Consider the following 22225-nt stretch of genomic DNA (forward strand, 5'->3'; position numbering starts at 1 on the left):
AGGTTATTGTCTGCACACCACCACAGGCAAATACTAGTTGGGATGACAGAATTCTTATTTGATATGGATGTGCTACATTAGAATCTCCAGGAGCATTGGTCAATTTAGACAGGCTGGAAAAGGAGAGGAAAGATTCCATAAGATCGACTCACAAACACTCTATGAAATCAAGAGGAGGATTCCAACCAAGTAGCTCAAACAAATTAGGGCAGGTAAGAAATGGAACAGAAGAACTGAAAGCAGAGAAGTTAAAATTGAACCCAGAACTCCTTAAAGAACATGTTTCAAATGGGAAAAAAAAAATATTGTGGTATAAGCAATTTCATTATTTCGAATAAAAAGCAACATTTTCCTCTTTTACCCGCATCCGTGAGAAGATGAGCCACAGGAGGCTGCCAAGTGTCACCAGCTTCCTAGCGTCCACCTAAGTCACTGTAAAGAACTTTTATTTTTTTTTTTTTAAGGAAAGGTAATTTGCACCTATTTTTTTCCTCTGTTTTTCTTTGAACTGGAAAAGTCTGTAGTTTGTAATTTGCTCAGGTTTTGGTGGCTGTTCTTCAACCAGAGATCCTTTGCCAAATTCTCACTGCAATTCAGAAGTCATTAATCAATCCAAGCAGACAATTTACTGGTAGAAATGTGCCAAAAATCCATAAGGAAGTGTCTGGTTGCACCAACTTCAGCTGGCATGACTGGCCGTCACCTTGACAGTTTTTTTCATTCCAAGGTATTAGGTGTTGTTTATGCAAAAAGGAAGAAAACCGTGACTTGGAGAAGTCTGAGGCACTTCTCCTGAGTGATGTCTCAGGGTGACTACTCCCTGGTTAAGAGTTTGAAAAGCCCTTTTAAAAAAGTTGACACTGATAAAGCCAACACAGAAATGCAGGGTAGGTTGAGATCCCATCTAGAAGCAGTGATAACCTAACTCTCCTTCACCTCCTTATCACCCCCTGGTTTCTACTCATGTGCTGCCAATCCTGCTCTTACACCACGGCAGAGTGGCACCTTGTTGGAGTGTTTACATTGGGCACAGGCGAAATGAGTGTGTAAATGCAGATTCTGTGCTGAGACAAACCTTTCTCTAGCAGCTGCTTTCTAGACACCCTTGCAGGTTCTGGCAGTGAGTTATTCACCCACAGCGCCCCATGGCCCCTGGTAATGCTTCTGTATGGAAAAAGCCAAGAACTGTCAAGGCTTTGGGTCTGAGGACAGAAAACGAAGCCCATTTTCCATGGCCTGATAATGACAGGATGGGTGAGGGGGGCACCTCCAGACAGGGAGTGATTCCCTGAGATAAGGGACTTTTGTGAAGTTGCTTGGATTCTGTGGACAGAGCATCTGCAAAATATTGCAGAGATAAGGTGACACAAAGGTCTCAAAATGGGCTCCTTTCAAAGCAATTGCTGCTGGTGACAGGATTTGCAGTCCTCGGTGACATGAGATGTTGCCATGAAGTGCCATACAAAGTGGATGCAGGCTACCTACTTCTCCATCCTAGAATTTCTCTGTTATCTTGGGCTATTTTTCAGAAAGTGGTTGTTTGACTGCTAAAAGTGAGTCCACAGGAGGGATCACGAATTTATTCAGACGCAGCTCCGCCTCTGTTTGTGCAGAGATAAAAGAGACCTAAACTGAGACAGGCTCCCGTGCGGGCTTGGCAATCATGAAAAACACCCCCACTAAAATGTCAATTCAGCTGCACATAATCCATTTGTAAATTACGTCCCTGGTTTTCCCCTCTGACCTGTGAGTGAACGTTTAGTATGAAGGGAATCAGGAGGAAAGGAATTTGCACTTTCAAACGCTTCAAAGTAACTAGTTATTATTAAATACAACAAATACAAAGGCCGTAAGATGGCAGCAGAGGATTTGTGGCGGTGCATTGACCAAGCGAAAATCGAATTCCTCCATTTCAGCAGTAAATTTGTAACATGACCTGAGTGCTCAGATCCCCAAAGGTCAAAATGACTTCAGGCCATGAAGAAATCTGATGACACAGAGCAGATGACATAATGGAGACCTCTGGGTGTAACTATTTTTGCCTGAAAAAAATATTTACTGAAAGGGAGATAAAAAATATAAAACTAACAGAAAGATGCAAATATAGACAGGATTTTTTTTGCGCTAACAAAACCACACAACAGCAAAAAATCCCATTTTAATAGTACATTGGATATTAGGATTCTCCTAATCTCTATAGTATTTTTCCAAGCAAAAATTTCACCGTTTTCAATAAAGCACTCCGTTAATTTTTACCAGGTGGCCTTCAGAGGAGTTTTACTGCGAGCAGTGAAGCCCCAGCAGTTTATGTCAATAGAGAAACCAGCCACAGCTGTTTGAGCAAGACATGCAGAGATATTTAATAAGTGTCTTCTCCTTGGCCAAGATCAGCATTGCCACTGCGAGCCATAGCAGTTTGCCAAACAAGGCTCACACTGGCAGCCATCTCTGCAGACTTATCCTTTGGTCTTACTTCAGGACAAGGCTTTTCAGAGAAACGCTGATCTGGGTTCATGGTGAGTCAGGTGAAGCCCGGCCCTCCCCTCCCTCAGTGTCACAGAGTGCTATGACCTAAATTTCAATGTCATCCTTTCTGAATCACGCTGGGGCATGGGAGAGGAGAAGGAAGCCTCATGAACTGGGTTCTTGCTCCTCAGGGTTCACAAAAGCAGACTGTGTCTTCCAGGCATCTCTTTTACCACAGGTAAAAGTTTGAGTCATTGAAAACCGAGTCACAGACAAAGACCCTCTAACTAATTAAAGTTACAAAGTGCTATGTTTATTCACCAGCGGGCAGCACGGGAGTCATCTCTGAAAGGCGTGGCTGCCCCGAACAAGGCTCTTTGCTCTCTATTTCTTTTCCAAGCTCTTACATACAATACATATGCATAACCCCAGCACCTCCCATCCCCACTCTGTATTAAAATGAGGCTATCAGTCCTTCACACCTGCGCTGTTCTTCTCTTGAATTGGGTCGGTGGTCTCGAATTGGGTCAGTGGTCTCAAAGGATGAAGTCAGGAGAGTCTTCATCAGGTCTCTGTGACCCTCTGGCACTGTCCAAGGTCCCCTCTTTGTGACTGATTGATACCAAGTCCAGGTGCTGGCCATTGTTCTTAGTGGTTTCAGTCTGTTCTTATGATGGTTCACTTAGTCCACTTTTTCTATAAACAAGCTCATAATATAACAGTTAGCTCTAGCTTCGGCATTTAATAATCATTAACCTACCATTTACTGATCTAACTTACATCTTGATCAATATAAATTGCTTCTAACCCTTAGCTAAAATCTTAACTCTTAAAAGTCATGTATCAAGTTGTACAGAGGAACAGAAAGAAGCAGCACACCAACACAAACTTTACATAAGCGGTATTTATTGCAATCAGCAGCTGAGGGTGGTTGCACTGGCTTACGTGAAACCAGAGAGATTTGGTCTCTGCCAGTTTCCTGAGCATCAGCAGTCCCTGTTCTTGGAGATGTGGATCTGCCATCCACCTCTCAGGAAAGAAAAGCTGACGGAGTATATTAGGAAGGTTACGCAGAAAGTTCCTAAGGTATAGTATTAATACCAGAAGACAGAATTAAGTAGTGCAGAGGGAAGACTATACATATATAAAAATATACATACATTTTATGTATATATATATAGAGCTACCAATTGTTCTTGAATAAAAAAAACACTGCCCCAATTTCAATTGATTCTTGAACCAATTTTCATTTTTTTAAATTTTGTAATGTTTATAGCTTTCTTTTCTTCTTTTTAAATTTTTTGTAGCTGTTTAGATACTTTTAGTTTCAATAATAAATGCAAAAGCAACAGAGAAGAAGAGGTTATTTTTTTGTTCTGCTGCATATTTTTAGTTTCACTAGAAGCTGTTTGGAAAAAATCAAAACCAAAAAACTAGAAAAAACAAGAGAATTTGAGGTCTTTTTATACAGTCAAGAAAAGCAGCACACAAATGCGAGGGCTCATCTAAAAGGACTCCTTAAACACACGATTTGGGATTTATTTATTGTTGCTAAACAGGCAAATTTTATGACAGAGTAATCAGAAATGTGTACTAGAAGCTGATTGTTATCTATGCAAGAGTATTTGCACACTTCTATCTTTACAAAATGATCCTACTGTGATGCATATTTAATGTGATTATGCAACATGAAAATACTGAACTTTCCCACTAATTGGAACAGGAGACAGGTGTTCTTTCTTCTTCACAGTGAGCATCCCAGGACCAGATCCATCACCTTTACACACATTATGACATTCTTATTCCATAATTTTCCTGTATTTTGCAGAAGATGATAAGAGATCTAGTGATATTTCTAAAGCTTGCAGTGGTTTTCTTGAAACTAATCACCACTTTTCACCTATTGTGTGCCGGGGATTCAGGTAGAAGGAAATAAGACAGAACCTTCTGGTGAAGCTCAAAATACCACAACAGATGTCTAAAGAGAGACTTTATTCATGAAAGGAAGAAAGTTAATGGAAGCTCAATAAGTGGGATATTCCCTGCCTTGGTGTTCCAGCTGGTTAGGGGGACAATGGAAGAAGATGCCAATCCAGATACTTTCCTTCCCTCCGTCCCAACCACAACCTTCTTTCTCCTGTGGGATTTGGAGTGTTCCAAGCCAAATGTGTGGAGAGACCTTCTCATCCTCAGTATCTCCCAAAGAAGCGGTTGTAGGCCAAGGCAAATCCTACTTGGTCAGAGAGATAGTCACAGGGCGGGTAGTTTTCACAGCGCTCGTGCATCTGCTCCATCGGACTTTTATAATACTCAAAGTACCTGGAGTAGACAGAGAGGCCACTCTCCAGTTTCAGCCAATGCAGTTGGAGACAGTTCACACACCTGACACTGACATGAAAGAAGTGATCCTCCAGGGTGACCCGACAGAGGATTGGTCATGCTTAGTTAAACACCTCTTTACACAGGGATAGGCTACTTAATAAATGCTGGGAAATATGGGATTGAACCCAGCTTAAATTAATTGCTCTTGAGTTTTTATCAACAAAGGATACCACAGAAGCTTGGGTAATATTTGGGTTTGGGTTTTTGTTTTTTTGTCTTCAATCTCATCCCCCAACTACCCAGGATTTTGTTGTTGTTGTTGTTATTTATTTAATTAGATATTTATTTTATTGTTTCCTGCTTACCTTTATTTTTGCCCACTAGCCATTATTTTCCTTTAGCTTAAACACTTTTCTCTAATTATCCTCACTTCTGTTGTGGACAGGAGCACTATCCCCTTGTAGCTGTTTTTCTTTTCTTTTTTTGCCAGGCTAAGAAAACCCAAAATTTTAGTCTCAGCTGTATACTTTGGATGTCATTGTCAGTTTGTCTTCTAGGTTTGGGTAATCTTTCCTGAAGACTGTACACACTACCACAGAAATCATACCAGTATCTCATGAATTTTTACTTTATTTCTGTATTGGAAAGAGTAGCTTAACAACCTCTCCCAGGAAATATATGAAGAACATCCTTACATTACCTGAAATTTCTTAAATAGCTAGGATTTCTCCAAATCTTTGTGTCTACTTTCTGCACCAGTAAATGTATGTTCTACAGCTCCTGAAAGAACGGCCAATCTGATCTAGCCTTATTCCTTATTCCTTATTCCTTATTCCTTATTCCTTATTCCTTATTCCTTATTCCTTATTCCTTATTCCTTATTCCTTATTCCTTATTCCTTATTCCTTATTCCTTATTCCTTATTCCAACAAAGCTGTGCTTCCTTTGTGGGAAACCGGGGGAAATGGCCAAGGCTCCATGATTCCTATTATCCTAAAAATTGATTCTGATGACCCGGTAGGTTGGAGCAGCTTCTAACTTGTATCCCGCTGTCTCCATGGCTAGAACAGTTAGTGCTGTCTTTCTCCCTGGGAGAAATGCTAGAGTCCAGTTATGAGCCTTCAAATGGGTTTTAATGAATAAAGAACCATTTTTTCCATCACTGAATGTCTCCTACAACCTTTTTCCTTCAATACACAAAGGTAATAACATAGCTGTATGACAAAATAATGCCTTGTTGTGCCCTGTGGCCTTCCCACCCCCTCTTCAGAACAGGTCCAGAGTCCAGCTCTCAGCCCAGCTCCTGAGTTATTACCATTCATAAGGGCTGGATCTCTTCTTCCTCTTCACAAAGGCATTGGCAACTTCTTTTTTAATCTTTATGCCTGCCAAGAGAGAATACAGCAGGGTAGAGACACAGACCAGTCTAACCTCTGAAAATCAGAATCTACTTTCTTCACAAATGACTGCCACAAGTGATCCTAATGGTCTGTTCATCTCTCCCCCATCCCACTGTCCACTCAAAACTCCCTCCTCACAGCAGCCTTCACATCCCCATGAAGCAAGGGCTTTTTCTGTCATAAACTCCATTTCCTTATCACACACCATAATCTGAGTCTGCAGCAAATGCACAGAAGGCATAAAATATGAATAAGAAGAAAATTAGGATAATGGCACCCTTTCTCTCCCACCTACTTAATTTTAGAGTCTTGGCTTCCTTTCTGTGTCTTGAGTCAGACTGAGAATCATGTGGGATATCAGCCAGAAGACTATAGCACCTCCAATGAGCCATGAGCAACAGGCAGCATGCAGAAATACCAATGCTCACATATACGGAGTTCCATGAAAGGTGAAGAGTATAAAAGAGTGACAGTAAACATCACCCAGTGAGAAAAACACCCAAGATGTGCAAAGATCCCAGCATTCAGGACTTGGAGAACATAAGAGGTGTTCCAGCCATGAGAGCATTTGCCCCTGCTCTCCATGTCATATCTGCACGGTTGCTTCTTTGCTCCCTGGATTTGTCGTTGTGAAAATACCATGATGCTGTGAAGGACCCCACAAACACCAGAAGACCAGGACACAGCACAACACAGCCTCATTCCATGGAATGGTCCCACAACAGGCGCCAGCACAGCAGCAACACAGGCAGCTGCACACCAATACACATTTCAGTGTGGAAACTGGCAAATTGTTGCTGTCTCTGGGGGGAAAAAGATTCTAAGACCTCTGCCTGTGGGGAGATGGTGGGGTTTGTTCCTTCCTTCATCATCATGGAGTGTTTGGCTGTGTTTCTCTTCGGAGGTGAGAGGTATCCTGGCTCTAGCAAACTGAGGTTAATCTGCATCAAAATACTGACTACATCGAAACTGCCAAGCAATGAGTTGTCAGAAACTACCACCTTTCCCTGAACAGTCTTCACATCTTTTTTTCTCTTTCCCCGTCTGTGTTTGTATTGGCTTACTGGAAAAATACCAGCTTTCATGCTTCTCAGCAGCAATGTTATCCTTTAAAGTGTGAGAAAGGAAAGACATGAGACTACTAAAAGGATTTTCCATACGGATTTCTGCCAGGATCAGCTTGCTGCAAAAGCTGTGAACAACCCAAGGTGTGCAGATCCCAGCATCCCAGGTGACCTGACAGGAGGGACTGCAGCCCTCAGGAGCAGTCAAGGAAGCCCCTCTCTTTCAGGGTTTCCTTGTTGCAGGATTTGGCAGGGATATCACAACCCATTGATGTGAGCAGCTTCTGCTCTCAGAACAGCCTGGGGATGCAGCAGTCGCTCTGGACAGGTCTCTGGTCAGAAGTCAGGTCAGAAGCCAGGTCAGAGCAGGGAGACTACACAAACACAACCCTGTTTCACAGAAGGCAGCTGCTGACAACCTGCATCACTTATGCCGTGCCAGGGCACTGCTCAGCCTCTGGCAGCAGCACATGCCAAGCAATGCCAGCCTTGCTGGTGCCAGGACACTGGCTGCCCTCATGTCACCTGCTCATCCATCAAGGGCTCTGATCACTGCACATGCTCCTGCACCTCAGGGAACTGCAGATTTAGGGAGCAAAAAGGGAAGATTTAGAGAGGGACTCAGCATGGTTCTTGTCCAACCCTTGAACACATCAAAGGGGAGAAAGAAAGCAGATGCAGGAGAATGGAGCAGAGGAGTTGAGCTTCAGTCAGAATGATATACTCACTGTCAGTACTGAGAGATCCTGAGGGTTCTTTGCGGTCTGGAAGACAGATAGACAGACAGTCTACTTGTGAGTTCTTCTATGCTTGTGAGTCATCCTCCTCTCTAACTGAATCCCACCACTGACTGGCCAGATCCAGCTCCCCCCACTTACATAGAAGGTCCGTTTCTCCCAAAAAGTTCTTATTAACTGCCAGCATTCAGAGAGAGACAAAATGATAAACCAGTCGAAATCTTAAACATATGAAAATGTTCAAATTCCCTGCTGCAATTCAATATGCAACTGAGGTGGGGGTGAGTGGGTGCTGACTAGTGGAAGAAAATGCCCAGCAAAAGATGGGTGTCTCTGTTCCCAAGCTCTCTCTCCAACAGAGATCTGAAGTTGTGCAATGACTGGTACTGCATCTCCTCCCCACCAAAGCTCTGTGTCCCTCTCAGACTGGAGGGAGGGTGACAGCAAGCTGCAGGGTTCAGCAGCGCTCTGAGAGCCTTCCTGAGAAGATGTCCCCTTACCTTTCTCACAACAGCAGAGTGCTGCCAGGGCCAGAGTCACAATGAGCAGGGCCAGTACGCTCCTCATGTCTTCTTTGGCTTCACTAGTCTCCCTAACCTCAGAGCTTTCCTGGAGGTTATTGAAGTTCTCCGGGGCTTGTTTTTGGGCAGCAGTTTATATCCTGTGATTTCTTGGAGAGACTAGGGATCTGGCTTGTGTTCCTGTGTCTGTGCTCCAAAGCAAAACCCATCCTTAGGGCCAGGAGATACTGGGTCCTGGCAGTCATTTTGGCATCCATCTCATGACTCAGGGCATTTCCAGAAAATTTTATCTGAGGTTTCGAATGGGGCTGTTGAAGAAAAACAACTGGATTTTAAAAAGCATTTTTCTTACAAAATTGAAAGTCATTCAGTCATGCTGGAAAGCCAGCAGAGAGACCAGCACACACTGAAGCAGAGCAATTCTTTTCACGTGATGGGGCTCTCTCATGTGGCGTTTCCCAAATGAGACTGAACACAATGGTGACCTTTTCCTCCACCCGACCTTGACTCATTACTCTGAGGGTAAAGAAACCTGAAAATCAGTTTGCATAGGGCAAACAAAATAGTTTTTCAGACAGTTTCACTAAATCACTTGGGAGAGATGAGATTTTTATACTTTTAGGAACTTTGGAAGTTAGTTTGAGGGAAGACCTTTATGTTTTCTTCCTGGAAATCTTCATAATTTAGAAGCTTTATTTTGGGTTCTCTTGTCTAAAAGACAAATAAACATACAGATTCCAAAAGTATTTTATTCTTCAGGATGTGAGTGGCTAAGGCTACTTGGTACAACAAGAGCCTTGCATGGGCTATGTATCAGTAACCCCACACTCCCCAAACCCACCATCCGAGTTACCAAAGGCCCGTCCCACAAACAGCATAAGAGCCACAGAACCACAGAATAAGCTGAGTTGGAAGGGACCCACAAGGATCATCAAGTCCAGCTCCTGATCCTGCACAGGACACCTCAAGAGTCACGTCCTGTGCCTGAGTGCATTGTCCAAATGCTTCTTGAGTTCTGGTAGGCTGCTACTGAGGCCACCACCCTGCTCCAGTGCCCAACCACCCTCCAGGTGAAAAGCCTTTTCCTGATATCAAACCTTATCCATCCCTGACACAGTTCCAGCTGTTCCCTTGGGTATGTATAATCACTGATCATCAGAGAGCAGAGATTAGTGCTGCCCCTCCACTGCCCCTTAGGAGGATGTTGTACACTGCAATGAGGTCTCCTTCTGGCTGAACAGACCGAGTGACCAAGTTTGGGTAGCTGTTGCTGTGTGGTGTTTGTTTTGTTTTAAATCAAGTGTGCTCATTCTTTCTGGTAACAGAGAAATAATCTTCCTATCCCTCATATCCAGTCCTCCTCAGACTCATGTGCAGGATACAGAAGTAAAGTTTAGGAGGCTCCCAAAGAAAATCAGAGCCATTAGGGATTTTCCCAATTCTTAGAAACACTGTCTTTTAGCTTAGAGAATTTTCAGGATTAAAATAAACCCCAACTTTTGTCCTTGTTAACTTTTCTACAGTCCAGGAAAGCTGAATATATATATATATATATATATACACACTGATGACATCCAGCAAAAGGTCTTATATATATATATTATTCCAGCAAAAGAGAAACAGTTAAAAAGTAAATAAACATCTAAAAATAATAGGTATTCTAGGAAAGTTATACTTCCAGATGAATACTTGAAATAATATATATATATATATATAAATGTACATTTCTAGTAATCCAAACAACTTTATTTATCCTCCCATCTTTTCCCAAGCTTTCTAACTAGCATGTAGTCTCTTAAATCTGTTTGGTTGTTGCTGACATGAATGAAATCCCACGGAAATCTCTGGTGTTATTCATTATTTATACTGGTTAACTGGGGATTGGAATCACTGGATATTTCTGGACACAGACCCAGACAGCACTAGACTTTGTGCCTTCTGTTGTGGTGCTGCACAGTGTCAAGCCAAACCCAGACACTGCAGACTTGTTGATTTTAGCATACGTGAGTTTGCTCCAGTTGGTGATCACAAGATTCACCTACTTGAGAACATAGAGAACAAGTGTGTGTGAATATACCTAATCTGTACACGTTTTTTCCTTAAAAGTATTTCTTTCTTGTAGAAATTGCTTTTCTGCTGTGGACTCCAGGACGGTGTGGATGAATGTAGACGAGAGATCTCTGAAGTTGGGTTTTAGAAGATGAGGGGTTTTGTAAAGGATATGAGGTCTTGGTTTGAGCCACCAGGCGCAGCTCATGGCAAGGCCTAGGGAGGTGGGGGAAGGGAGAGGTAGGGAGAGGAAATTCCAAGAGAGGAAAGTCCTCGGAGAAGGGTGCCAGGCAAAGAGGGCGTCCAGCCCCCTTGGGACCCCTTATCAGGGGGCTTCAAGGTGGGCTGGAACAGGGCTTGGGCCAATGGGGTTACAGTTACCTGATACTTCAGGGGAGGGTTACAGGTGTGGGATGGACCATTGGGGGGTGAGACAGAACATTGCATTTGACCTCTGGGTCTGGCTGCAGGTGACCTTCAGCTGGCCACAGAACTGTTTTCCCCGACAGCCAGTAGCTAGGACATCTCAAACATCAAAACTTACTTTCAATTCTATCTCACATATAGGTTTCACATTCTCCGAATCTAAGCAATCATATTTATAGGGCTTTCTGGCTTCATCCTCCCCAACACTTTCTCACTTTTTCCTCTGGACAAAACTTTAGCAACTGTCAGGGTGGAGTTTCCTGTCAGAAGTGTTTCCAATAAATAAATTGCATTTCTTTCCAAAATTCAGTTTCAAAGCTGGCAGAATCTTGAAGCATGTTTTGGAAGGAGATGCATGTTTCTAATGGGCCAGGTAGGTTTGGCTTCAGACTTAATTTCACAGATTAGTCAACAATTTGATACTTTATGCATCATAGACTTTGCATGCCATGAATCTTTCCAACTTCTATAATTTGCAGGATTTTGCAGCCTGGAGATGTAAATGTTGAAAACATCTGTGTTGAGCTGAGATAGATGTTATGTTTCCTGCACAAATCACACCAAAGTGTGTCCCAGCTGCTGCGGCTGCTGTCAAGCCCAGAGCAGCATTGAATTCTTGGACATGTCAGCAGTTTTGGCCTGGGGGCAAGCCCCAGTGATGGTGAGCAGAATTCAGCTGTGCTCACTCCTCAGAGGTCCAGGAGGTGCTCAATAACTTGTGCACAGGGTCAAGCCACATCTTAATTTCAAACTATTTGTGAACAGTAAAAATTAAATTGTTTTATGTGGACAAAGTTGGGCCTGACCCCAAACACTGGATTTCTTTTTTCTGTTTATTTGCCACCAGGAACCCCTCTCCAGCTTTGATTTCTGCAGCTTTCAAGTGCTACCAGAGTAGTTTCAAATGGAAGGGTTTTGAAAGTGGATTGCAAAAGGAAACACAAGTTAAGTCTAGACTACACGCTCCTTTCTAAAGGAGCACCTAACATCAGGACCTGATGGTAGCTGGACAAACAAGAGGCAATTTACAAGCTTTTTCTGTAATCAAAGTCATCATCTTTAAGATTAAATAGGTGCCTTCTGGGTTTTGTTTCCCCAACTGAGGAAAGATTTGATTTTCAAAAAGTGCATCTGCATTCTGAACACCTGTCATGGGTTAGTGCAGTTTAGCTTTTTAGTCATAGAGGAATGTGAAGTGATTTTCTGGATCAGGACCTGGGAATTGCTTTAGAAAGGACAGGGACCTATCAGAGAGTTAGTTGGAATATTGGCATCTGTTTTGACCACTGAAAATTGTCAGCTATGACTTTGGGAAGTACCATATAAAACCCCTTGATTTCCGGTAGGTGGGTCTTTTCCTTTGGCCCGAGAGAGGCAGGTAACATCGAGTTGGGCCTGCTGCTCCCCCCTTTTTGGGCTGAGCTGGCCTGAGGCCTGGCCGGATTCCATCGGCTCCCGGGTGGGGAGGGGAAGGAGAAATTGCTGCTTTACAACAACTACTTTCTCTGAACTTCCCTGGAGCAGGGAGAGATCTCTGCCAAGCCCCTGATAAGAGCTATGGGCACCATTTAGGCTGAGACTGCCCCGATTTACACCGAAGGGTGGGCCAAAAAGGCATTTATGATCCTGCCTGGGGTTTTTTGTGATTCCAGACTGCCTGAGTGCTCTGATCTCTGATGTTTCTGTGTGAGTTCTTCCTCCCTCACCAGCGTGGCCTCGAACATCTAACACCACCAGCTACAGAGGGAGAGAAGAGACTCTGGGCAGATTTAACCCTTTCCTGGCAACATGAAGCTTCCAGAGCTTGGCCCTTCTCTGAGAGAGTAAGAAAGGACAGAGTGAACATAAAGAACAACAGAATGAAGTCAGTAGAGCAAGACCGAAAAGACTATTGGGACAGAAGGTTGAAGAGTTGGTTGTTCCATTCTTATTGAGCCATGGAAATGAACTCTGTATTTAGGTTATTCCTTTAAATCATGGGAAAGATATACATTTGGGGAGACAATTGTTTAGATTTGTGTGTGGATTTGAGCAGAGGTGTTTGTGATGGACTAAGTAATATTAATCCTCTAAGATGCTTGAACAGAGATAAATATGAGAAGCCCCCTGCGCCAGTGAAGAAGTGAGAAGATATCTCTGTACCTTGAGATGAAGAATCCTTTGCTTTTAGAGTTATTCATCTTCAAAAGGTGACACCCCAGTATGCAAAAGTCTAAGACCCATGACCCATAAGCAGCTTGGGAAACTGCTAATGGGAGGGGTCACAAAAGCAGGTTTCCCCAGGCAGCTGTTTTTGTGACAGTTAAAAAACCCACAAGAGAACTGTTCTAGGTTGTCAGTGGGATCCATGACACTAAGAGAGACTCTTGTCCTAAAGAATTGATGAAAGACTATTCTCAGATAGTGAAACTGTCTGAAAATTACAAGTTTTGTCTCTTTAGGTTGTTTTGTAGGAAAGTGAACAGTTTGTAAGGGGAGGGAAAAGTGGTTTTGGAGTTTCATTCTGTTTTGTTTTAGTTTTTTTCCCCCAACTTTCTTTTTCCATTCTTTTAGTGTGTGTTAATAAAACTATTGGTTCATTTTTAAGGTTGAGCCTACCTTGCTTTTCTCCTAGTCTCTCTCCCACAGAAAACGAGTGAGTACTAAGACTAGAATTTAGTGAACGTGAAACCACTACAACACCCCACTGTTTTTAGATGTCTTAAGACTGGGAGCTGAAACTGTCCAGTGACCTCTGAAAGAAGCCACTTGTAGAACCTGGAACAAGAACATTATAGGTTGTTCCAAGCCATATGCTTGCAAGGTAATGATGTTTTTCCCCCTAATCTGCAACAGAATGTATGATAAACAAATTCAGTTCCTTCATGGAAAATTGCATGCCCCCCTTCCAAAATATTGTGAGTCATGAGACAATAATATCAAACCAGCAATTTATTTGTAGTAAACACCCATATCCTGAACTCTCTGTGATCTCTGCTACATCAGCTCAGTGCTAATTAACACAGTGTAGGAATACATGGCTACATGGGAGAGAAGCCGCAGGCAGGATAACATACAGGAATACAAGCAACTGAATATGTTTCAGAGCCACTGCGATTTTGGGAAGGATTCCCTGGACTCCAGGCCCCAGGGTGGGAAGGGTGGGAACAGGTCATCCTTTACTTAGTCCTCCTCCTCCCAAAATAGTGCTTGTAAGCAGCAGCGTAGCCATGGCGAAAAGCGTACATTTCACAAGGGTAGTAGTCCTCGCAGAGCTCCCTCTGATGCTCCTGGGTTGCTTTACTGCGCTCCCTGATCCTGTAATGGTAGGAGAAAAGAGGGGTAAGTGCTGAGTGGAGTGACATGGCTACAGCAGGAATGTTTTGCTTCTTCAGGCAACTTTTTATTTAGGAGCTAAGTAAGATGGTGGGGAGATGGGAATGGCTCCTGCCTCAATTTGAGCCTTCCCTGGCCTGCTCTCTTCAGCTCTTCTGCTCTTTCCCAAACATATACATAGAAAAAAAGACCTGAAATATTCTGCAAAGGGATCACCTGATGCTGAGGAGAAGGTTTGCCTTATGCCTTGCTAAGAGATGATTTCTGTGCTTCAGTCTTTATTTCCACAAGCTTTGAATAAGGCATGAAATTGGTTATATCTGTATTTTATAAATGATTCAAGGAGGCCTTCAGATGGCCCTTTGATTCAGGAAAGGTCATGCAAGTTCTGCATAAGATCTGAGGACAAGAATAAGGTCTCAAACTGAGCTTTATTTTGGACCATCCCACACTCATTCTCTCTCCTGTTGGTGCTTCCTTCCGAAAAATTAATCAGTCTTCTCAGCATGTGACAAGTCTCCAAATCAAAGGACCCGTTCTCTGTTATCTGAATTTTTGGTTTTCCTGGAACTGGGGACTTAAGTGGTACCTCACATTAAAAGAGGGACTGAGGCTTCTCAAAAGTCACCAAGGCTGCCACCCTTGCTACCAGCCTGTGCTTGACAAGGAGGAATCTCTTCCCACTCTCAGCCTCAGCATCCAGAGGCCATGACATACCTCTCCTGAGTGATGGCTCTTAGTCTCGTGTCAGCCTGTATGAAGTCATTGGCCCTTCGCCTGTTGAGGAAGGGATCTGAGAAAGAAAGGGGTTATTCAGAATGATAGTTTTCCAATGTCAGATTTCAACAAAAGCTAGCTTCCTCCTTTAAAACAACCTCCTCGTCTGTCCTCCCATGTACTGTGAAATCCAGGACCTTTTAATATTCTCTCCTGTCCCCTGGCTGGTTCATGTACAGGCTCTCTTGGTGGCTGGTGCAGCCTATACAGAAGTGCCCATGCTGCTCTTGTCCTGCTCTTTTTGAAATCACCCAGTGGAATGTTACTGTGATTTTGCTGCCAGAGCCCCTCTGAGTGAGTGGAGCTTGGCCCAGAAGAGGTAGGCACCAAGCTACACAGACCATGGGACATCTGAGCACTCTTAGAAGAACTACAAGAATTTGAAATTGCACACAGGAAGGGCCTGTGTAAGTCTCTGCCTCCAAGGTTAGACAGTCATTGAGAAGTGTGAGGGGCCTGAAAGTCCCTTCTGACTTTTTTGAGAAACATCACAGTCCTGTTGTAGAGTTCAGGAGTCTGTGGATGCCATTGATACTGGCTTCCACATGTGCCTTTGTGTTGCTGACTATCTGCTTTGTTCTTCTTCCAAATGTCCTAATTTCTTTTTAGTTTTGATTCACATGTTCTCTAATCTCTCCAGGATATTGCTTGTTCCAAAGTGAGACTCTCCACCCTTTTCATGCTCTTCCTGTGACACTCCCTCTTCCAGCCAAAGGATCCCTCCTATTCACACCACCCTGCCTGCTCCCAAGATGCTTAGAGTAAGGCTCTCCTTGTTCCTGGGGAAGAATGAATTCTGTATGTGGTTTCTACAGTACCTCTTTCCATGCTCATCCCAGAGATTTTTGAGCAATGTCCATTTCTAGTGCCAGTTAACCTGGTTTTGGTACACGTCACAGAGACCTGAACTCTGTTCTAAAATTTTGTTTTCCAATTCTCATTATATTCTATGCAAAATAGTGGTATGAGCTTGTGCCAAAACACATGAAGTCTTCTTTTACTCTCTCCCTTTTCATCCTGAAACTCCATCACTCAGTACATTCAATTTCCCTGGGCTCGGTTATTCTACCTATTTCACCCCTAGTAGGAGCACGAGTAAATGATCTTGGACATGTCTGTAGCACTCTTCAAATTCAGTAACATAGTAAAGCAGTATCTTACTGAGATACTCATGTGACTCCATGCTCTCATGGGACTCTGTGGAAAGAAAGAATGAAACATGTTATGACACTCTATTGATGGGATTCAATATTTCATATACCACAGATTAATAAAGCACACATAGAAATCAGACAAGCCAGGTTTTAAGGCACATATTTTAAAGAAGAGAAAGGGATCAGTGGTGTGACCTAGAATTTATATGAGGAGTTTAAAGTGCTCAAAAGTTTAATACAGAGCTACCTGGTGATTTTGTCAGTGCTTCCAGACCCATGCTTGGTCATCCTGCCTGATTCTCCAGCATAATTCCTCACCTCCTGCTCTTGACACTACAGTGGATAGGATACCAATTTACCTTCAAAGCTTGCATGTGTTCTTAGAGGATGGATTAGCACAGTGAAATGCACTTGACTTTTGCATGAAGGAGCACCTTAATTCCACCAGTATGGAACTGTGTACCTCACAGGAAAAAGAGGATGATATTACAAAAGGAAAAAGGGAAATCTTCCAATTAGCAAGGAATAATTAAGAATTAACACTCTTATAATAGTTCAGACAACAAAGGGACAAAAAGAGGAGCAGTCTTGTGAGGTGAGCTGGAACAGAGAAGAAGGGGTTGAAGCATCCTGGACCGTGAATTCCAATGACTGGAGATAACTCTGGATCAGGGCTAGGAGGATCTGACACAAGAGCAGGAAAGCAGGCAAGAGATCAAGTCAACATCAAAGAAGACACAAAGTTAAATAACAAATATCTGAACAGACCCATAAATGTCTGCAGGTTTGGAGTTTTTGTTCTACCCAGTAATAAAGGTCACCTACCATAGCAAGTGACAGCAATCACCAAGGCAGCCAGGAGCATAAGGATGACGAGAGTGCGCATTGTGCCAGTGCAGGGAGGGATCTCTCACTCTGTCTTTCTCACTGTGTTTTGCACTCTTCTCACTGAGGGTAGCTGGAGATCCTGGGCTGACTGCAAAATTAGCAGTGGAATGTTTATTATGAAAACAGAGCTAGGAGAAAGGCTGTGAAAGAGCCTGGGCAAGGTGACAGCTAGCTGGTACACACTCTTCTTGGAGCTATCACAAAACATCTTCTATTAGCAGACTGGATTAGGTTTTGGGAAGGAAGGGGCATGCCCCCTTCCTGTCACAGTTCAGGGCTGCGGAATGTAATCCAGAGGCAAACATGTCACTAGCACTCCACACTCAGAAAAGCTGGCCTAGGCAAGTGGAAGGAATTTCACAGGCTGCCAGGGGCCCAAAGGCAGAGGTGTGTGTTGATCCCAAATATAAATGTTTTCCTGGCTTTTCCTCTGATCTGCTTTATTTGCTCTCATCATACTCTGCCTGGATATAACCAGCCAAAACTCTTCTATCAGCTTTGCTGATGGAGACACAGAACATGAGGCTTCAAACATTCCTGTCCCACTCAGTCCCCCTCCCTTCAGCTTGCTTCTGCTGGAATGTCAGCCTGCCAGCTATCAGAGGAGGAATACAACCCTGTTGTCCCATTTCCTCTCCTACTTCAGTGCTTCAGGAGTGACAAGCAGCAATCTGAAAGAATCCCTCTGCTGCTGGGATCATGATTTTTGCACTGAAATAGCAGCAGCACCCAGAACTCTTAGAAGGTTCTCACAATGGTGCTGACCCTAGACTCCTCTTGCAGCCCAAAGGACAACATCTTGGTGGAGTCAGACAAAAAACATTTCCCTTTCTGGTCTAACACTAGCAGCCCTTGCCTCACTGGGCACCGAAGTCACGTGTCAACATAAGGCTTTTCATGTGGGATGAATCTTCAAAGCCAGCAGAGAGAATTCAGGGAGAATTACCTTGCCTTTTAACACCTAAAAGACTTTGACTGGATCCACTATCATGGGCAGCAGAGATGAACAAAACATTGGGTGTTTCACTCTCCAACTCTTGGATCAGTAGAAAGCAGTGAAAGAGAAAAGTAGTTACAGAGAGAGCTATCCCTGCTGGGTAAAAAGGAAAGAGTTTGCTAGAGGCAAGGAAAGTAGGGAGGGAGGGTGGGTACCCACTGCCTGCCAGCCCTTCCCCAGTGACAGTGATAGGGCTGGGACCCCACACACTCCCTCGGGATGAATCTAGGGCACAGGAACCCTTCTTATGTCTCATCCAAGATGTGACTTGGACTGCCTGTTTTGTCTACGTGTATATGCAGTTATCAGGATTTGTCACTGACAGGATGCAAAGTGAATCTGCTCTGGGTGCAGACCATTCTCCCCAAACCACTGCGCTGTTGTCACTGCTATCACCTTCAGAGGCCAAACCGTGAAGCCGCACTGAAGGCAACACAGCCAAGAACTACAGGGACATATAGCCAGAGCCTAATACTTCATCAGCGAGGAGGGAAATTCATTGGAAAAAGATTACCCTGGGCTTCACATTTTACCCTTTCAATGCCAAACTCAAGAGCCTTCCTGAACCCTCCTGTCTCAGGAAGAAAAATTGACCAGGGACTTCAGCTTCAGACCAAAGAGAAAGAATTGCTCTTCATCCTGTTATCCCATCCCATGTGGGATAATGAACAGCTCAGTCCTATACCATCAAGGCCCCCCATACACATCCACTTCTTGCCTGTTCAGTGCTTAGCCTGAAATGAGGAGGAAAACTTGGGAAGAAGCCGTTAAGTTTACTCTAGACAGAGGGTCAAAGGCGAACTGAGACTTTGCTGCTGCCGCTCTGTTCCCTGCCACTCCAGTCTCTTTAAAGGAAATTCTCTGCTCTGGGATCCTTTTCATTTCTTAGAACTTAGAAGTTTTGGACTTATTGTTGAGTGTAGATTTTATAGGTTTCCCAAATGTCTTGTACAGTAGCTGCTAAGAAAGGAAAACATAAGGGAGAGGCTGGAGGACAGACCCCAGCGGGAAAGCAGTGGGGCACAGAGAGGAAGGTCCTGGATGTACTTTGGAGTGAAAGTGAGGCTGCCCAGTGGGAAACTCCAACATACTTTTGAGACAAACCCTCTTTGTCTTCACTCAGGGCAGAGCTTTCTGCTCCCTGGAAGACTCTGCTCCCATTTCAGAGGACTCTGATCCCAGAATGCCTGGAGCATACCCTGCCATCAACCACAGAAGAACAGCCACAAACACCACTTTAACCAAATGTTTCATTTTTCACCAGAGAGGCAATACATATTTCAAGGGATGAATGAACATGCCAGCTACACAGCCCTGTACCAACAAATCTCCTTCAAGGAATGCTTCCTCTGGCAAAAGTACTCCTTTCTACTCCCTCTGCACTCCATACTTTTCCCAGCACACATCTCCTCCACTCAACAACAGTGGGCTGCCCTGGGGGTAACATACCATGCAGCACAGTGAGCCCAATCCCTCTGCTTTCTTGCAGCATCCACTGTTTAGAAATACAGAAAGGAGCTAAGACAAATCTGCACCTGCCAGGGAAATTTCTGTAGACTCACAAATAAAGGAGGGAGCAGGAAAACAGCCCTGATGTGTCTGCTGCTGGAGTGGAAAATCACAACACTATACATGCTGTAGCAAACACTCCTAACATTTTACAGTGGAAAAGCAACAGCAAGGCAATAATAATAATAAGCAGCTGTCCAGGAAAAGCAAGGCAGTCCGTGGTCCCTGCATACTCACTAATCTGTCGCTTCCCTGCCAGTCTCCAGCTCTTGTCTCAGGGGGCAGCTCTCCTGGTGTCTTGGACCCTGGGCTGAAGAAGAGACCTTTTATTTATTAGCATCGATCAGTGACTCCTCCCCTTTCCCAGTCTTGATCCACCCCCAGGCTGCCATCAGAACCACTTTCTACCCACAGCCAGGAAGCCAGCAACATCAGAGAACTGAGCCAAAAGGGAGAGAGCCAGAGCCCACACCAGCTGCTAGTGCGGACACAGCCACGTCCAGGTTCCCTTTCTGTGCCTGGGAGCAGTGAGGGGACAGAGATATGAGAACAAACTCCACTCTCCTTCTTTGTTGCAAGAACCACACCACCCCCCCCCCCCCCCCCCCTTTCACTCCCTCCTTTTCTGGCTGTGCTCTATCTCAAGCTACAGTGCTAGCTAGGGCACTTCTTCCACAGGGACCAGTAGGCCAGGAACCTTCTCTCATCTCATTTCATGCTGCTTTCACAACTGATCCCTCCTCTTAGTGGCAGGCTAGTAATCAGACTGAAAACTCACATAACTAAGGTGTCAGCTCTGAAACCCCCAAAAGTGACACACACTACAAGGTGAAGAGCAGGCTTACATAAACCCAGATCCCTGAGATGCACCCTCTGCTCTCATCAGACTCACAGTGCTGGGCAGCCCAGGACACGTGACTGCTGGACTGGGCTTTGGGTTTCTGGCCCAAAATGAAAATGGTAGCATATCCATGGAGATAAAGAGCCACCGCTGTTTGGACAGAGAACAGTGAGCAGCCCCTGTCCAAGGGTTTTATCTTTAGTTCCTAAAGTGCTCGATGAGTTTGGGGAAGGTTCAGACTTCACTGTGGCAATGAGGTACCATGTTACTCGTGTCCTTGTACAAGAAACAGTTGTTCCTCGGAGCCTGAGAACAGCAATTTTGAACTGTCCTTGAGGCAAAGGGCACAAAATCAGGAACCACCTTTGAAAAGCAGTGTGAACAGGAGGACATTTCTTGGCCTTATCTACCACCCTTTGGGATCATCTAAGTTTTCAGCCCTGTGACATACTGAACCCTGAAAAAAATCCAGACTCAAAAGATCTGGTCACCCTCATCTACCTAGATACTGGTAAATCATTGGCCCCAGTGCCATCTGGCAAACTCTTAGATAAGTAGGAGAAAATGGGCATTAAAAGCAAAACGGCAAGATAGTAAGGATAGAAATGGGGCAAAAGCTTAAGCAGTGGAAAGGAGAAATTATGAGAAATTGCCAATTGAATTTCTCTTTGGACTAGTTTTACTTCACTTTACTTCTCTTAATGACTGGCTTTAAAACTGAATACTTGTTGAGGAATTTTGTCAATAACAGAAAGCAAGAAGGCAACAGCAGTGAAAAGGAAGTCTGAGGGCTCATACAGGATGAAAAAGACCTTTAAATCTTCATTAACAGGAACAGAATAATATGCAATAGGGCAACGGAGATGTCTGCCATCGGGATTAGCAGTAAGAATCCTTCTGTAAATTAAAAGCTTGTAAGCTAGAAGTAAATGGGCAACAAAAGGAAGAACTATGAACCAACAATTATAAAGGCAAGGACAGAATACTGATGTCTACTGAGAATGTGCCAGCAGACATAAGCATCCGTCAGTGCCACTGGATAAATTACCAGGGAGACCTCAGCAGGATTCCTCTGCATGGCCCAGGTCACCCCCTTCATGGAATAATTCTGGTGGAAAGTGCTGTAGATGAGGGCTAAAAAGACAATATGCTTTGCACTCACACCCAAAATGACGGATCTTTTCCCCATAGCCTGTGGGAGGTGCTAAGCCTCTCCGTCCCTGCATTGACCTCAAGGCTTTTCCAACAGGACAATGGACTAGCAGTCAGGTTTTGTTTCCAGTACCCCCCAGGGGCTGTTTCACAGTCCACAGCTCTCATAGTTAGGAGAAGTCCGATTTCCAACCTCTGTCTTTAAAGCCATAGTCCACATCTATGTCTCCCCCACTGAGTGCCCAGCTCATGCTAGAAAGGCTTCAGCAGAGCTGCTGAGCACTCCAGTAAGGAAATGAACCCTATCAGCTCTGCAACAGAGCAGGATTTCCAAACCCAGGATGCCCAGAGTATCAAGTAACTGAATTTACCAATCTGAACAGTCCTTTTCAAATTCGCTTCTGTGTTTCAGGGTGTAAGTTAGTCAATCACCACATGGTCTATGGCTTAAGAAGAGATTTCTCAACATGATAAACAAGTGCTTCTTTAGAACAACTAGTTCTACAGCACATGAGAAAACACCACTTTATTTTTACCATTTAGTCCTAAGTAATACCTAGGAACTGATCCAAGAAGCAAGAATAGTTGAGCCACTAAGTAAGAGTGT

General features: G+C 44.0%; 2 protein-coding genes across 2 annotated transcripts; both read right to left on the minus strand.

Annotated features, from left to right (window-relative positions):
* Positions 1-3154: 3154 nt before the first annotated feature.
* Positions 3155-8618, minus strand: LOC120751729 (osteocalcin-like). The gene is made up of 4 exons (XM_040062018.2): positions 8490-8618; positions 7981-8016; positions 6104-6173; positions 3155-4785 (listed from the first exon to the last, which is right to left on the minus strand). Exons 1-4 carry the CDS (start codon positions 8554-8556, stop codon positions 4656-4658), a joined length of 303 nt encoding a protein of 100 aa, XP_039917952.1. The 5' UTR covers positions 8557-8618; the 3' UTR covers positions 3155-4655.
* Positions 8619-13901: 5283 nt separating this feature from the next.
* Positions 13902-19935, minus strand: MGP (matrix Gla protein). Its single transcript, XM_040062789.2, has 5 exons — positions 19863-19935; positions 17057-17207; positions 16239-16274; positions 15018-15093; positions 13902-14282 (listed from the first exon to the last, which is right to left on the minus strand). The coding sequence occupies exons 2-5, from the start codon at positions 17115-17117 to the stop codon at positions 14144-14146; spliced, it is 312 nt and encodes a 103-aa protein (XP_039918723.1). The 5' UTR covers positions 17118-17207; positions 19863-19935; the 3' UTR covers positions 13902-14143.
* Between the last annotated feature and the right edge of the window lie 2290 nt (positions 19936-22225).

The sequence above is a fragment of the Hirundo rustica genome, chromosome 4 (assembly GCF_015227805.2).
Source record: "Hirundo rustica isolate bHirRus1 chromosome 4, bHirRus1.pri.v3, whole genome shotgun sequence".
Classification (NCBI taxonomy): Eukaryota; Metazoa; Chordata; class Aves; order Passeriformes; family Hirundinidae; genus Hirundo; species Hirundo rustica.

Coding starts and splice junctions, on each gene's coding strand:
- MGP (XM_040062789.2), bottom strand. CDS start 17,117: ATGCGCACTCTCGTCATCCTTATGCTCCTGGCTGCCTTGGTGATTGCT. Junction 15,094..16,238: donor GGAGTCACATGAGTATCTCA/GTAAGATACTGC, acceptor TTTCTTTCTCAG/ATCCCTTCCTCAACAGGCGA. Junction 14,283..15,017: donor AGAGCCATCACTCAGGAGAG/GTATGTCATGGC, acceptor CTACCATTACAG/GATCAGGGAGCGCAGTAAAG.
- LOC120751729 (XM_040062018.2), bottom strand. CDS start 8,556: ATGAGGAGCGTACTGGCCCTGCTCATTGTGACTCTGGCCCTGGCAGCA. Junction 6,174..7,980: donor AGGATCTCTCAGTACTGACA/GTGAGTATATCA, acceptor CTCTCTTGGCAG/GCATAAAGATTAAAAAAGAA. Junction 4,786..6,103: donor AGATCCAGCCCTTATGAATG/GTAATAACTCAG, acceptor TGTCTACTCCAG/GTACTTTGAGTATTATAAAA.